Genomic DNA, 18,175 nt, shown 5'->3' with positions numbered 1-18,175 from the left:
TTAGTGCGCGAGCCGTGTAACCTCATCCGCACTCGCAAATCACAGAGTCAACAACCCTGCATTATGCAGGGTCGTATGCAGGCTGCATACGACCGCTCAAGGGCAAGGCTACTTCGCGCCTCGCGTGGCATACGTTTACGTTGCCTTTGTTATTTTTGTAGATCTATTTCATTTCTAATTTATATTATTATTTAGTTTTTTGTTTGTTTTTTACTAAATTTGCAAAGACAAATGTACTCCAATCGGTCATGATATTTTAGAGAACTAGGAAAAAAATTTCACTTTTTTGCCCGTTTGGCGCCCCTCCAATTTTGGCGCCCGGGGCAGCCGCCCCGCCCGCCCCCCCCTAGCTACGTCCCTGATAATGAGCTTCTCCATCTTTTTGCTATACAAATATGATTGATCTGATTTTGTGTCTTTCCGTCAGAGGATGTCCATGTTGTTTTGTGTATTCTCTTATGGGAGAAAAGGCTTCCGCCTATAACAAACCCGTTCTGGGCACAGAAATCTATTAATAATTCTCCATTTTCATTTCTTGTACCTATGCCATCTGTGCCCATTACTGTTTCTCTATCTTTATTTGCGTCACCAATTTTAGCGTTCCAGTCTCCCATAAATATGAAGATGTCTCTCTTATGTTTGTTCAGTAATTTGTCATATTGTGATTGTAGTTGTTCATAGAAAAGTTCTTTCATTGGTAGTTCTTTCTCATTGGTGGGGGCATAAACATTTATTATAGTTGTGTTCTGAAATCTTGTATTGAATCTTGCATAGATTATTCTATCTGATATTCCTTCCCATTCTAGTGACGCGTCAGTAGCTTCTCTATCTAGCATAAATCCTACACCACTCTCATAGTTTGATTCGTTTCCTTCTTTGCCAGAGTACAAAATCGTTTCTCCAGAGTTTAATTTATATTTACCTTTTTCCTTTCATCTTATTTCACTTAGCCCTAGGATCTGGATTTTGTATCTCTTAACTTCACTTGATATTTGCAATGCTTTTGTTATATCTCTCATCGTGCGGACATTCCAACATCCTATATCATCCTATATCCTGAGAGGGTATCAAAGTTGCTTTCCTACGAAGGTAATTAAATCCATTTACTAAGGCTGAAAATAGTACACACATTCTAAATTGAATATAAATGTAATATGTTACTTTTTACACCACTATAGACTGGGAATTGGGACTTTTGACTTTTTTAAAACTAAATTGATATTGCTCTGAAAATACAAAGTTTATTAATTTTACAATATTTACAAACTTACAATTATACTACCTGAAAATACAAAGAAATAACAATTTAAGCTAATTATTCTACGTTAATAATTTCTTAATTATTTATGGCATTAATTTTAAGAAAGTTCATTTATGACATTTTGTCACTCTCACTTTACTTTATCTTGCTACTTGGTGTCTCAGCTACTTGCTTCAAATTTAAATTAAAGAAAATCTCGCAATCTGTTAGGTGACAGGCAACCTAAGCTCACCTCTTGTAACATAATGACCTAATGTTACCTATTGACCCACTTACCACGTGTGGGAGTCATATGTTGCCCTAGGACCGTAGCCATAGGAATTTTATCCATCCTTTGGATTTTGCCATGTTGGCATCTATATAAGACTTTTTTTAGTCTATTTTTGAAAGGCTTTGACCTTCGTATTTTTTGATTGGCTCACCATGTTCTTGTAACACCGATGATGCTCTTGTTACAGAGTGAAAACGTTTTGTTTCTATGTTTGTAGCCCTATAGGGGCTTTTTAAACTAGTATACCTTTTACCAAACCAAAAATTTTTTATTAAATTCTACTTGTAATTAATGGTATACAGCCAACTACAGGAAATTTTTCCTTGTGGATATTTATAAAGAGATTAAATAGTAATGGTGAACAGTGACCTCCTTGGGGGACACCTGGTAAAACCTCAAATGATTTAGATAGGAAATTTTAGGAATTTAGATAGGAAATATTATACTGGTTTTATAGATTCATTACATTGTATGTGGATAGACATTTTCCAAATACCATAATCTTAAAAAAATATAACTTATTTTACTTTTGTAAGTCGATTTTTTTGTTCGCACGTATACTTAACGCTTTGCATCATTCTACTACAGTAATTAGGTTAATTAAATATTGCTTAACAAAGATTTCGTGCAAATATTTTCTTACAGGGAAGTCTCAAACTGATAATATATCTCTCTTTGGTAATTACAGGCAGTTATCAGGCGGCAATTAGTGTGTTAATTTCAGACAAATTTATGAATCAGAATACATAATTCGGGTAAAGGACGTTTTCTATACTCGAATTCACGAGTAAATTTCAGTGCACTCCTTATGACAAGCGATGTTGCCGATACCCCTGTATTGTTGTCTGCGCATCTTAAGCCGTCTCAGCGTTTTATTTCATTTGATTTACGTTGTGCATAAGAGACAACGCTGAAATCTACAAGAGAATCTGAGTATAGTTATGTTCTGCCAGTACCGTAAAATTAAATTAAACATTTCTCAGTTGGAGAATTTAAAAATGTATAAATTGTCCATTTACTCACGATTTTTGCTCCCAATTTTAAAGAACCGCTTGTATTGACATGAAATTTTGCATAAACATAGCTAACTTGAGCCAAACATGATACACTTTTCTGGGCAAACTACTTTTTTACTTTTTTAAAAGTAATAGAAAAAGCTTTATTTTTGTTTTTTAAAAAAGTTTACAACATCAAAAGTAACCAAATTAAGCTCAAAATATAATTGGTCCCTTTTTTGTAAAAGATATCGGGAAAATCACCCCTTTTCTGAATATTTTGGATTTTTTGTTTTCCTGTAAGACAAAAATTGGTTAAGATATGGCTGTTCAAAATTCGAATACACTCGTGATTAGTGTCTTGTTCAAGCCATTCCAACTACAACCCTGTCAAACATAAGTAGTCCAGGAACTGAAGCTTTTCACCTCGCAATTTTTACATAATTGATCGATTTGCTTGAAAATTTGAGAATAAGTAGTGGATAGTCCAAAGATCAAAATCTATATGATGCCGAAAGGCGCTTTTACCATGGAGGTGGTTGCCACCCCATGTCGGGGGTGGAAATTTTTTATTATATTTTGACCGCAAAAGTTGATCAAAACATTCATTCTAAGCAAAAAATGCTCTATACATTTTTGTTGATAAAATTAATAGTTTTCGAAATATTCGCTATCGAAAGTGTTAAGCCTGCCTCAAACGACTCGTGTACTTCGCAAGTACAGAATTATTCGCCTACTTGGAAAGTATACGAGTTTGCGATTGCAATGACAAACAGGCACTCACACGACGTGTACAATTTACAAGTACGTGAGCGTAAACATTTGGCTTAACGACCTTGACAAATGAATCAGTGGTGTGATTACTAATAAATAGACCCAGGACATTTAGGAAAAAATAAATCGATATTTAAATACAGCACGTAGGAAGTTACAACTTTTTTCATTGTGTTCAGGATGACACCAGTAAAAAAGTCAACAATAGAAAAATGACTGGAAATGCACAGTTGCATTTTAAAGTGCATGATATGCATCCAAAAGTGCATAAACATTTCAAAATAAGTGTATTAGAGCCAGATTTTGTTACTCGGGGGTTTTTGGGTAGCTGAGGACGAATACGCCATCAGAACTGACCATCGGGGCACCTGGTGTCCAGGTTCACTGCTAAGGCACGTCATCTAGAGTTTAGAGGGTTTTCGGCACTAAATTTATGCAAACAGATTACTCGGGAGTTTTTGGGGTAGCTGAGCAAAAATACGCCATCAAAACCGACACCCCGTTGCACCTGATGCCCAAAAACCCTCCAAACTCCTGAAAATAACATGCCTTAACATTCTGTACCAGGTGGTCGGGGGTCAGTTCTGATGGTGTATTCGTATTCAGCGACCCCAAAACCGCCTACCTAATCTATTTGCATGCATTCAGTGCCGAAAACCTTAAAAACCCCAGAAGATGACGTGCCTTAGAAGCGACCACGGGCACAAGGTGCTCCGGGGGTCGGTTCTGATGGAGTATTCGTGTTCAGCAGCACCCAAACCCCCGTATAATCCGTTTGCATTAATTTAGTACCAAAATCCCTCGAAGCTGCAGAACATGACGTGCTACAGCAGTGACACTGGGCACCAGGGGCTACGGGGGTCGGTTCTGATGGGATATTCGTATTCAGTGACTCCACAAACCTCCAAGTAAACTGATTGCATCAATTTAGGGCCGTTAGCCCTCGAACCTCCAGATGACGTGCCCTGGCAATGACCCTGGGCACCCGGTGCTCCGGGGGTAGGTTCTGATAGCGTAGTCATGTTCAGCGACCTCAAAAACCTCGCAAGTAACAAATCTTGGCCCTTAATATGCCTATTTTGACATGTTTATGCACTTTTTAATGCACGTTAAGAACTTTAAAAAGCAATTATTAATTAGGCATTTCCACCCATTTTTCTAATCAAGTATATTCAAATGGGAAATAAGCCACAATTTTACCTAAAAATGATTTTATTAACGTTTCGACGCCCAAGTCGGGTGTCGTAGTCAAAATACAAATGAATACTAAATAAACAAAAATGTTGTTGCTTAGTAAAAAATTCTTCTAATTATTTATTTAAAATGTATAATACGTGTCTGAAGTCTCTAGGTGGTGTATTTAAAAAACGATTTATTCCGGTGTTTTTAGTGCTAAATGTACTGGTCTAAATGAATAGTCGCAGTAAATGCCAAATATTTATACATTTCGTTTGACCGCCTCTGCAAGTATAGACAAGTATGTACTTCGCAAGTGTGCGAATAATCGTGATCCCTTTGACTCGGGTCATTTTTGTACGAGTAACCCACTCAGACGACATGGCAAGTACATACAGGGTGTTTCAAAAAAAGGTAACCCCGTCTCTAGGATAGGTAAAAAACTGAAACATAATTGGGGTTTGCTTAGTAAAAAATTTTTGTAACGCCATCCGTTTTCAAGATACAGGGCGTTGAAGAAAAAAAAATTTACGCATTTTTGAAAATTGAAAAATTGAAACAAGGTTTAAAAACTCTAATTATTGTTGATTTATCGTCATAACAATCACTAAATGTCAGATTTCCATGGCACACTTGGAGAAAATAAAGGTATACCTATTAGAACTTTATCATTACTACCAGCATCAATTATTACTTCATAATTTTCAAATCAAAATATTCCTAAAACGGTACACAGTCTCGAGTTTTACCAAGAGTACCTTTTTCGTGTAAAATTGAATGATGTTTAAGTTTACTTGAAATTTTGATTAATAATTATACTCTTAAAAAAGTTATATTGACTAATACTTAGTACGATCCGTGTAACTAGCGCCCTCTATGAGAATCAGATATAAAAACAAATTCATGGGATGTATCAGCTTCCAAAACGTATTCGTATAAAATTTCATTACAATGTTGGCAGTAGTTTCGGCAAAATCGTAAAAAATGCGTAAAATTTTTTTTTCTTCAACGCCCTGTATCTTGAAAACGGTTGGCGTTACAAAAATTTTTTACTAAGCAAACCCCAATTATTTTTCAGTTTTTTACCTACCCTAGAGACGGGGTTACCTTTTTTTGAAACACCCTGTATACGCAAGTGACGATTATTCGCCAAGTACACGAGTCGTTTGAGTCCGGCTTTAGTTTTATATCGAAAAAATCAATGTTTTTAGATATATACCTGCTCATTTACGATTCACTCAATTTTTGCCGTAAAAAATTTTTTTTCAAACCAAGTTCTTGATAATTAAATACCGTAAAATGGGGTGACTTTGACCGATTTTGTACTTTAATCCTATAAAAATCATATTTTAAATTTTGCTACATTTTTCTATATGCAAATATGTTATGGGTTTAGGCGTCTACTTTCAGTAGCTTAGATTATAATTACAAGAAAATAATCATGACTTAGAAAAAAAAATGAAAAATGCCTTTGGTCAAGTTCACCCCATCTGGGGGGAAGTTGACCGTATATGCATTTTGCCTGTAAAATTATTTTTCTTGTAAGTGGGGTTAATTTGACCGTTTTTTAAAACCTTTTTTCGTAATTCGTTATATCGGTGGATTTAACAACCCTTGGAATATTAATTCTTTTTTTTTAATTAAAAATGAATTCTTAGTTATTTATAAATTTGAATCGTTAAAAATAATTTTAACAAGCTGAAAATGCGAGCATTGTCATAACGAAAACTTTGTATATTTACGTATTTTAATTCATAATATGAAAAATTTCTATTATGAAAAGTAGTTTAGAATTAATAATTATGTTTTAATGTGCAAATATTAAATTCATATTTTTTATATACCTCGTATAAAATTAATAAAATTTTATACAAGGTGTCCCAAAAGTAGTGGAACGGTCGAATATTTCGCGAACTAAACATCGGATCGAAAAACTGAACGTGTTCAATCATTTTCAAAAATCTATCCAATGACACCAAACACCAACCTCCACTACACCCCCTGGAGGTGGGGTGGGGTAACTTTAACTGGGGTAACTTTAAAATCTCAAATGGAAACCCCTAGATATTCTTGCAGATTTGGATTCGTTACGTAAAAGTAAGCAACTTTTATTCAAGACATTTTTTCGAACTGTGGATAGATGGCGCTATAATTGGGAAAAACGATTTATCCTGATCACATGGGTAAATTATAGAAACGGTCTAATATCTCGAGAAATACACTTCCAAATGAGAAACCAAACAAATTTTTTTAATACTTTTCGAAAACCTATCGAATAACACTAAACATAACCCTCCAACCCACCCCCTGGAGGTGGGGTGGGGGGTAACTTTAAAATATTAAATAGCAACCCCCACTTTTTATTACAGATTCGGATTTGTCATGAAAAACTAAGCAACATTTATTCGAAACATTTTTTAGAATTGTTGATAGATGGCGCTTTAATTGGAAAAATACGATTTATTAGCGCCATCTATCAGCATTTTTAAAAAATGTTTCGAATAAATGTTGCTTAATTTTTCATGACGAATTCGAATCTGCAATAAAAAGTGGGGGTTGCTATTTAAGATTTTAAAGTTACCCCCCACCCCACCTCCAGGGGGTGGGTTGGAGGGTCATGTTTAGTGTTTATCGATAGGTTTTCGGAAAATATTAAAAACCTGTTTTTTGGTTTCTTATTTGGAAGTGTATTTCTCGAGATATTAGACCGTTTCTATAATTTACCTATGGTATCAGGATAAATCGTTTTTCCCAATTATAGCGCCATCTATCCACAGTTCGAAAAAATGTCTTGGATAAAAGTTGCTTACTTTTACATAACGAATGCAAATCTGCAAGAAAAACTAGGGGTTTCCATTTAAGATTTTAAAGTTACCCCCCACCCCACCTCCAGAGGGTGTAGTGGGAGTTGGTGTTTGGTGTCATTGGATAGATTTTTGAAAATGATTGAACACGTATTTTTCAGTTTTTCCATCCGATGTTTAGTTCACGAAATATTCGACCGTTCCCCTACTTTTGGGACACCCTATATTATATGATGGTTGCATCATAAATCTTAGAACATGAAGAGCTTTTTATAAAGAATAACTTTTATTTGTCAAATTAAAAATAAAAGAGTTATAAATGAAAATGTTCTTGGTATCCATAATTTGAGAAAAATCTTCAAATATTTTTTTCCATTAGAAGGATGTACACAGACACAATACTGGCTAGTGATTTTAGTCAATAATTTTGCCAATTCGACAAAAAAATAATTTCTAAATAGTGAATAATTATTACTAAATAATTAGTAATTTTGCCAATTTCGGCAAAATTCTCAAAAAACAAAAAAATTACCTTCTACAATCACTAGCCAGTTGTGTCGAGTATAGGGAACGACTTATAGCAAATGGAACAGTCCATTTATCATAAAGGGGAGGCCGTATTTATACTGGTATAAACCGTTTTAAAACTGTTAATAAATTATTGCTTTTAAAATATTTATACTCAAATTGTAGTTTTGAACATCTTATTTATTTTATATAATAATTAAATTCACTATCAAATGTCATTGATGGTTTATTAATACTTAATTTAAAATTTAGTTTGACATTCACGAAGTGTCAAACTCAAATGTAAATAACCTATGCTTGGCAAATCGAGATTTAAAAAAAGTAGCCTACTTCCTAATCAACCATTTGAGCTGACGTTTAGTGCGTCTGTAGGAGATAACCGGATTGTGACGTCACATTGTAGACTTTGAGGTCGATTATCCCGAAGACGGTTAGATATATCGAAATGCCGTTTTCAGATTTGGATTCAGAAGGCAAAACTACATAAGAATCCATCGATACACCTGCTCTAAGTATTGCAGGAGCGGCAACGCAATAACACACAGACTTTTGCAAATTTATAAACGAAAAGTTTTCGTTGAAAAGTTTTCGTTGAAAATTATACAGGGTGGCTGAAGTATATCACAATAGATATTTTTCTATGTTTTCGGTCAAATTCACCCCAGCAGTCAAAGTAAACCCATTTTACGGTAACCTACAATTTCATATTGAAACATGTTTTCGTATCTCTGATGCTAATCTTTCTATTCTGAAGAAAATGTTACCAAACTACAAAAAATCGTTATTCGTTTTTAACTCCACTTTTTTTAAAACTAATCATTCTAAGTCAGTCAAACTTCTAGAATCTATTAGTAATACATAAATAAAGAAGAATAAATAAGGACAATAACTAAAAACACCGCTAACTTACATTATTATTGTTAGAATTGGATTTCTCGTTTTTTTTTTCAAAAAAATGTATCGATTTTTTAACCGTAACTTTTTTATTTTTTATCTTAGAAATTTTGGTAAAAATAATTTTGTAGGTCTTTACAAGATCTGTAAGGCTATTCATATTAAATTGTTTTAAAATGCTTAATTGCAAAAAGAGGTGACTTTGGCAGGGTTGGTAAAGGTGGTTTTTGCATGTTATTACTAGTTTTAATCGTCAATAGCTCACTCAATTTTTGCCGTAGAAAAAATTTTTGTTGACCAAGTTCTTGGGAATTAAATAAGTTACAGTTTTATATTTAAACATTTTTTCGTATCTCTTATGCTAATCTTTCTATTTTGAAGAAAAGGGAATTTTTTACCAAACTACAAAAATTCGTTATTTGCTTTGAACTCCATTTAGTTCGATCAGGGAACGCAAAATTTTACGGAAACCTCCAAAAAAATAAAGGAAGGATGAAAATTTGGCAATAGGTAGTTGAAATTGTCTATTATTATATAAAAAAGTTTACAATTCTACATCCCCTCCATTTTACAAAAATTGGAAAATACGGGGTGACAAATTTTTTCTGGGGGGTGAAAAAATATACGTTCAAAATAAGTCCGGAATTGGATAAAATGACTAATTCTAAGCAACTTTTGTTCTATAGAGTTTTTTTTACTAAGTCCATACTTTTCGAGTTATTTGCGAGTGAATGTGATCATTTTTAACAAAAAAAAAACATGTTTGGGGACGATTTTTCGGAGATAACTCAAAAAGTAAGTATTTTAGCGAAAAAAATATTCTTAGTAAAAATATAGCTTATAAAAAACTGAAAAAAATGGTGTATGCGTGAGGTCTGCAGACCCAGCAGAAGCAGAGTTGCAGCTAATGAAACGTAGGTTTTTCTTCGTCAAATTCCAAATCGAATATTTCAATGTGAAATAACCAAAAAAAAACGGAGCACTTTTCGGGGAAAATTCATAACAACTTTTTAAAGTTTTTAAAAAAGTTTTATTCTTGTTTTTTAAAAAAACTTTTCCATTAAAAGTAAGTGAGTTACGCTCAAAATATTGTTGGTCTCTTTTATTTTTTGGTAAAGAAGTGGCGAAAATCGCCGCTTAATTAACTTCTCAAATAAAATTAATCGTTACCGCTTTACAAGTTACTTTAGTTATGCATTATTTATATTAGAGGAGAAGGTGGGAATACGGCCCCCTAATTTGTTTTTCGATTAGAGATTATAAACAATCTACATTTTTAAATTTTAATTTTCGTCCATATAACTATTAGTTTAATACTAATACAGTATTATTAAAAAAAATTAAAAAAATCAAGATCTAACATATAAAAAAATTATTCTTGTCAGTATCTAGGATACTGTGAAAAACAAAAACGTCACTTTAATATGGCCCCCCAGGGGGCCATATTAAAGGAATACAAAAATTATCGGCAGAAATCGCAGATATAATGTTCAGTTTCTGCACCGGCACATTCATTGTGTGGCCACAAAAGACAGCTCTGACACTGTATCCAAGTCTCCTCTCTGCTATTACTTGAATAAGACTCCTAGCAAAAGATGCACACGGCGTCGTCGTTATCAGGAACTGAACCCTGTGAACTTAGTTCGGAATCTGTATTCTCTTCAATATTGGAAAGATAATTTTCTTCGGTGTCAAAATCTTCGACGGTAATACGTTTCCGAACTTTCTCTTGGTCTCTTTTGCAAATTTGACCTCGTCCTCGTCCCCTTCTGTGTCCACAACTTTGTTTACGGTCTTCAGTTTTCTTAAGAAATTGTTCTAATTCAAATTTATAAGGCGATGATGTAATTACAGTGGCTTTTGTTGATTTTCATCCTCGATTTGAGGTTTTTATTTTAGGCTTGGGTATTGGTGAAATTTGATGGGTTAGTATAAGCGAAGGGTTTACAGCTGATGATGTTCCTGGTTTTGAACAGAAGACGGAAGGCTTTATAGTTAGCAGTCTTCTATGCTCGTTAGATGATTTGGGTTGAAGAGATACTGAATCTGATGTTGAGGTGCTTGGAGCACATGACTTCAGTTGAATGGAGGATTCAGGAACAGTGTATGAAGTTGATTGGAGAGACGATTCCACAGTTAATGTAGCAGGTTCGACAGACGACTTAGTTGGATTCATCATCGAAGAAGTTGAACTCGATGATATATTTTCCTCTTCCTTGAAGCGATTGTGACTCTGTTAGAAAATCAGCATCCTTAAAAATTTGAGGATTGAAGGGATATATTCCAGTCGCTATAAAACCATTTACTGCGATCTCAGCTGTTGCACAGTTTAAGTAAGCTTTACCCAATAACTCAGCAATATCATGAGGCTTAAGCATTCTGTCAGAATGTAAGAGAAATTTTCTTATTTCCTCACTATAATGAGATTTAAGTTCACCCATAAATGTTTTGTCAAGCGGTGACATGCTTTTCACGAGCAACTTCTAGAATATCAACATTACGAGTGTGGCTGTAATATCCATCAAGTATAAGGACAGGAGAATCCTCTGTTGTATTGGTCTTTGTTACAAAATGATTGGACCATTCAGAAAATAAATTGGTTTGTATCCAACCAGATCCGACGCCCTGAAGGGCACTAAGGATTATGAGAAAGAAGAAGAAGTATCCAACCAGAAGGGTGTACTTTTTCGATTGCTCCTGGCGGAGCCCCTTTCATTAATACATTTGTAAAATTGTTTCTTGGAAAAATTAACACTGGTGCGATGAAAGTTCCTCCTGCGCTCATTGCGCACACCAACGTCACTAAAGACCCGCGTTCTGCTGCAGTTAACGCCCCTATTTGCCTTTTACCTTTTACCTTTTCGTCCTATTACTTGCGGCACTTTTGATTGCACGATTTGAGTCCAGTTTCATCTACGTTATAGACACGGTCGGGAGAATAATTTTTTCTTGCATATTCAACCTCTATCAGATCAAAAAACTCCTTAACTGCTGGGCGATTGAATCCTTGCACTCGAGCGTAAGATGTTGCCATTGGTTTTATGAGAGATAATTGCTTTTTATGTCTATTAAAGAAATGGTCGAGCCATGATCTACCTGCTCTTTCATTTTGAAACGCATTCTGGATGTTCTGACTGCTAATTGATAAGTCATTCGCCTAACACCCAAGCGTGTAAGTCCATAAAAGGTGCGCTTCATTTGCAAAAGATAATCAACTAATTGTTTCTCCAGAGTTAAAGGTAAAATAGTTTTTCTACCTAACGGTTTTCGTACTAACAGATCTAATCATAACTCAGGATCATGAACTAGCCTTCTTAACGTAGTTCTTGGTACAGAAAATGTTTTGACTACTTTCTTAAAACCCATATGCTTATTACGAACAGCCTCTACTGCCTTTTTCATGTCGTTAGCACTCCACAATTTTCTCTCTTTTTCTCAGATTTAGGAGAAATATTAGCACGAGGCATCTGTAAATAATAAAGTGCAAATATGTAATATGGCCCCCTCAATGTGTGTGTAATATGGACCCGGGTCCATAATGCATACACATTCAGGGGGCCATATTAAATAAATAGTTATATTATAAACAAAATATCAAAAACAATTTATATCTATTACAAAATGTTCATAGTTACCTTTAGAAGTCGATATGCAATGGTTTTTCTACACACTAATCAGAGAAAGATAATGTTTATAACTGGTTTCTTAGAAAAAACAACATAAACACAAGAACAACAAAAAGTTTTGTTAAGCACGTGAATGAAGCGAGTTTTGTAAGTCGACTAAAGGCTAAGCTCGGTAGTTCTCGGGTCCTGACAAGTTTCGATAGATAAAGATAGATGTAGTATCAAGCGTAAATCAACAATGGCATTGACGGAAGTGACAAATTCACTCGGGGGCCGACTTACCAGCAGGGGCCATATTCCCACCTTCTCTATCTATAAGTTTTATTGGTTCAAAGTGCTCAGTTTTGAAAAAAATTGGGTTTAAAATAAAATATTTTTTTAATTTTGAAAAAAAAAATCGTAATTGTTTATTGAATTAACATAAAAACAATTAGGAATACCAAAAATCTCAAAGAGTAATAAAATGTACGTTTTGCTTTTCTGAATATTTTTGAGTTTTTGGTTTCTTGTTAGACAAAAATTGGTTATGCTATGGCTGTTCAAAATTTGCCTAAACTCGTGATTAGTTACTCGTTCAAGCCATTTTAACTACAGCTTTTTCAAAACGAAGCACTTTGAACCGATGAAACTTACAGATCATATAAATAATACATAGATAAAGTAACTTGTGAAGTGGTAATGTTAAAATTTATATGTGATGCTAATTAGGGGGTGATTATCGCGATTTTTTTAGCAAAAAATAAAAGGGACCAACAATATTTTGAGCGTAATTTTCACTTACTTTTAATATTACAAGTTTTTTTAAAACAAAAATAAACCTTTTTTTAAACACTTTAAAAAAGTTAAAATGAATTTTCCCCTATAAGTACTCCGTTTTTGGGTTATTTCACATTGAAATATTCGATTTGGAATTTGACATCTCCGAAAAACCGTCCAAAAACATGTTTTATTTTGTGAAACATGAACATATTCACTGCAAATAACTCGAAAAGTATTGACTTAGTGAAAAAACTCTATAGAAGAAAAGTTGTTTAGAATTAATCATTTTATCAAATTCCGGTCTTATTTTGAATGTATTTTTTCATCTTAGAGAGGGAGGTTTCCCCTCCATTTTTGTAAAATGGAGGGGATGTAGAATTGTTAACTTTTTCTTTTATAATAATAGACACTTTTAACTACCTATTCCTAAATTTTCATCCTTCCTTTATTTTTTTTTGGGGTAAGATTGTTCTTTGATCGGGCTAATTAATTTAAAAACTAATCATTCTAAGCCGGTCAAACTTCTAGAACTTATTAATAATATATATATGGGCCATTCCACGAACATATGCCTGTTTTGGATTACTTCGACAACGAATATTTTACTGTGCAACATAAGAAGTACGAAAGTAAATGGCGCTAATAATTATTCCAATAAACAACAATGTAATTTGCAATTTACTTTCATTCTTCTTATTTTGCACAGTAAAATATTCGTTGTTGAAGTAATCCAAAACAGGCGTATGTTCGTGGAATAGGGTATATAAAGAAGACCAAATAAGGTCAATGACTAATTTCAATTAGGGTGGTGATTAGGGGATTGTTTCCAATCACTTTTTCGCTGAAAAAAATAGGGACTGACATTCTTTTCATTATAAGTCACCTAATTTTTGACATAGAGACTTTTTTATTTCTGGAGGTAGACATTTTTAAATACTTTAATTTAGTTTAAACACGTTATCCTCGAAAAATGCATAGTTTTCCCGTCTTTTGACTTTGAAAGTACAATATTTAGCATTTGTCGAAGAAGAGCTAACATAATAAAGTATAGCTCGATTACCGTTGGTCTTAAAGAAAATTTAAAACAACGGTTTTGTTTATTTTTTCAAAAGGTACATTTCTGTTAAGCAAAGTTGTTTTGATAAAATAAAAACTTTTTGAGTTATTAGCAGAAAACTGATTAAAAACATTGATTGTTTAAATATAAAACTAACACTTTCGATAGCGAATAAATGGAAAACTATTAATTTTATCAAAAAAATTTATGGAAATATTTTTGCTTAGAATGAATGTTTTTACCAACTTTTGCGTTCAAAATATAATAAAAAATTTCAACCCCTGAGATGGGTGGCAACAACCCCCACAGTAAAAGCGCCTTTTGGCGTCATATAGATTTTGATCCTTGGACTCTCGACTACTTATTCTCAAATTTTCAAGCAAATCGATCCATTCTGTTAAAATTGCGAGGTTTTGTCCTATTTTAAGCTTCATTACTTGGACTAAAGTACTTTGAACAGATGAAACTTACAGATCGTAAAACAAATACATAATACACAAGTAAAGCAACTTGTGAAGCTGTAACAATTAATTTCATTTGAGATGCTAATTAGGGGGCGATTTTCACAAATTTTTTACCAAAAAAAAGGGACCCACTTTATTTCGACCAACTTTTTTACTTTTGATGCTAGAAACGTAGAAACATAAAGCTTTTTCTAAACACTTTCGCAAGGCTTGCATTTTTAGAAGACTCGGTTTGTGTAACCAGAGAAGGTTTTCCATGGTTTTTAATCTGGTAGGATATAAAATGGTATTTTAAATATCATTTTATGTGCCATAAGATTAAAAATTTAAAACTTTTTTTTATACATTATTTCTTATTTAGTTGCATTTTATTTATTTAATGGAGTATTATAATTTTAGGTCTATCTTGTAAAGATATGAAAACTGATGGCAGTAACCTCTTCACAAATGACGATAGAAGTGACAGTAATTTGAACCAATGTACAACTTCCACTACCAACGTGAACACTGAAGGACAACGTTTTATATGCACCATTTGCCAGAAACCACTGTCAAGTAATTCTTATTTAGAAGTACATATGAGAAGACACACTGGGGATAAACCTTTTGAATGTGAAATTTGCACCAAACACTTTTCAACAAAGAGTTATTTATCAATACATATGAAATTGCATAGTGGCGAAAAACCATTTCAATGTAAAATTTGCAAGAAAGAGTTTTCTTTGAACATATATTTAAAATCACATATGATAGTGCATACTGGTAAAAAACTAGTTGAATGTGAAATTTGCGCTAAGCGTTTTTCAACGAAACAAGTTTTAAATGCGCATATGAGAGTGCACACTGGTGAAAAACCATTTGAATGTGAAATTTGCGTTAAGAAATTTTCAACGAAACAAGTTTTACAATCACATATGACACTTCATACGGGTGAAAAACCATTTGAATGTGAAATTTGCGCAAAACATTTTTCAAAGAAATCACTTTTAAAATATCATATAAGGGTGCATACTGGTGAAAAACCATTTGAATGTGAAATTTGCTCAAAACAGTTTTCAAAGAAATCACTTTTAAAATATCATATAAGGGTGCACACTGGTGAAAAACCATTTGAATGTGAAATTTGCGCAAAACAGTTTTCAACAAAAAACCATTTATTAATGCATATGAGAGTGCATACTGGTGAAAAACCATTTGAATGTGAAATTTGCGCAAAACAGTTTTCAAAGAAATCACTTTTAAAATATCATATGAGGGTGCATACTGGTGAAAAACCATTTGAATGTGAAATTTGCGCAAAACAGTTTTCAATAAAGAGTCATTTATTAATGCATATGAGAGTGCATACTGGTGAAAAACCATTTGAATGTGAAATTTGCGTTAAGAATTTTTCAACGAAACAAGTTTTACAATCACATATGAGACTTCATACTGGCGAAAAATCATTTGAATGTGAAATTTGCAAGAAACCGTTTCCAACACAATATTATTTAAAATCACATATGAGAGTGCATACTGGTGAAAAACTAGATGAATGTGAAATTTGCGCCAAACAATTTAAATCAAAGAGTTATTTAAAGACACATATAACAGTCCATACTGGTGAAAACCCATTTGAATGTGAAATTTGCGCAAAACAGTTTTCAACAAAGAGTCATTTATTAATGCATATAAGAGTGCATACTGGTGAAAAACCATTTGAATGTGAAATTTGCGCCAAACAATTTAAATCAAAGAGTAATTTAAAGGTACATATAAAAGGCCATACTAGTGTACAGTAAGGGACAAAACCCTTACTGTATAATATAATATGTATCAAAAAAAATGTATATAATTCTAAGTAATTTAGGTTGTTACAAAAGATATTGTTTGTGTAACCTCGCAGAGACTACGTATAGTTTATTTTCCAAAGTCCGAGTTAGAAGAAGAGATAAATAGCCGACAGAGGGATTAAATTGAGCATTATAGTATTGTCATTATTGATAGTAAGATTAAGATCGTTACTATGCCAGTGAGCCGTCCTGCGAGAAGGGTGTCCTGAAGGGCTACCCCGCGAAACAACATCTTAGTAACCTTATGTTGATGGATGTTGTAAATCATAAATAAAGTTATAAGTTAGAGTCAGTGTTTCAACTCCATATACCAACCCTGCAACGTATCATGGCAATCTACCAACATAACATGGCGACCCTAGCCCTTTAAACCTGGACAGCTGAGACGACAGGACGCTGAGAAGAAATAGTGGTGGGAAATAACAAAACAAGGAGGAGCAAGTATTTATAAACCAGACCACAGCTACCAAAGAAAAGGGATACGATATATCTATTCCAGAAATATTGGGAATAATAGCGTTTGCCCTAGTATTCATATTCGTCGTATGGTTAATGTATAGACAATGGAGAAGGCAGCTGGAACGACAGATCCGACGAGAGGTCACTAGATCAACGGAATTGCTGAGAGTGGATACCCAGTTTCCAGGAAATTTTTTTGTTTCACTGTGTACTACCTTCCCCTACGGCCCGCTGAAGTATTTAATCCGGCCCGCCGAGAGTGCATCCACAATGGTAGTAAACATTGTATAACTTTAACACTTGAACTTTGTGGCACCCCATTAAAAAAGTTTTAGAGTGCTACCACTGTTTAAGAGAATTTCTCTATCTATATGTTTTAGCCCAGTTAAGGTCCGCGCCCACTTGTACGGAACAGAACGCAACGGAACGGACCTCGACGATCGGCATCTTAATATCTTCGTGTTTTCAAATGACTCAGCTCCTACTTTACGGAAACGCACCACAACGATTCACACCGCAAAGCGCCAATTCAGGTCTGCGCTCATTAGATCGAATCGGTAGGCAACGGAACCAACCGCTTCTTCTTCTTCTTATGCAATCCACTAATGGATGTTCGCGATCACCTTTGACCATTTTTCTCTATCCCTTGCAGTATGTATTAGGTCTCCTATGTTTTTTTAGTCCTGTCCATTGTTTGACATTACGGAGCCATGACATTTTCTTCCTGCCCACTCCTCTTCTTCCTTCGATCTTTTCTTCAATTAAGGTTTGCAGAAACTGGTATCTTTCATTTCTAATTAGGTGCCCCAGGTATGCCGTTTTTCTCTGTTTAATTGTGCACAGCAGTTGTCGTTCTGTACCAATTCTTCTCAGGATTTCTTCATTTGTTATTCTTGCGGCCCAGGGAACTTTAAGGATTCGTCGATAGATCCACATCTCAAATGCCTCTAGCTTATTCATTGTGTTTATTTTTAAAGTCCCTCCTTCCATGCCATATAGGAGCACCGACCATATATAGCATTTTGTGAATCTTAGGTTTAGGTCAAGGTCAGAGTTCGTAAAGACGTTTTTGAATTTCATGAATGCACTTCTGGCTCTTTCTATCCGACATTTAATTTCCATATCCGACATCCAGTCTTCACATAGCCAGGTTCCCAGGTACTTAAACATTCTTACGCGCTCTACATCTTGGTTGTTATATGCTAGTCTTGAATTTTGATGTTGACATAATTGACGGCTGATTATAAGGAACTTCGTCTTTTTTATGTTGATGCT

The 18,175-nt window shown here is 34.1% G+C and overlaps 2 protein-coding genes across 2 annotated transcripts in view; both read left to right on the top strand.

The window, feature by feature from the left end:
- Positions 1–16,729, top strand: part of LOC114332462 (zinc finger protein OZF-like) — a 29,323-nt gene extending 12,594 nt beyond the window's left edge. Inside the window, exon 2 of the mRNA XM_050662155.1 lies at positions 15,009–16,729. Within this exon, the coding sequence (XP_050518112.1) occupies positions 15,009–16,390 (1,382 nt within the window). The 3' untranslated portion in view covers positions 16,391–16,729. The remainder of the gene's footprint in view (positions 1–15,008) is intronic.
- Positions 1–18,175, top strand: part of LOC114332464 (zinc finger protein 845-like) — a 191,744-nt gene that overhangs the window by 83,401 nt on the left and 90,168 nt on the right. The gene's annotated exons all lie outside the window — the stretch shown is intronic.

This window comes from Diabrotica virgifera, chromosome 9 (assembly GCF_917563875.1).
Source record: "Diabrotica virgifera virgifera chromosome 9, PGI_DIABVI_V3a".
NCBI classification, from domain to species: Eukaryota; Metazoa; Arthropoda; class Insecta; order Coleoptera; family Chrysomelidae; genus Diabrotica; species Diabrotica virgifera.
This window is presented reverse-complemented; position numbering and strand designations above follow the sequence as displayed.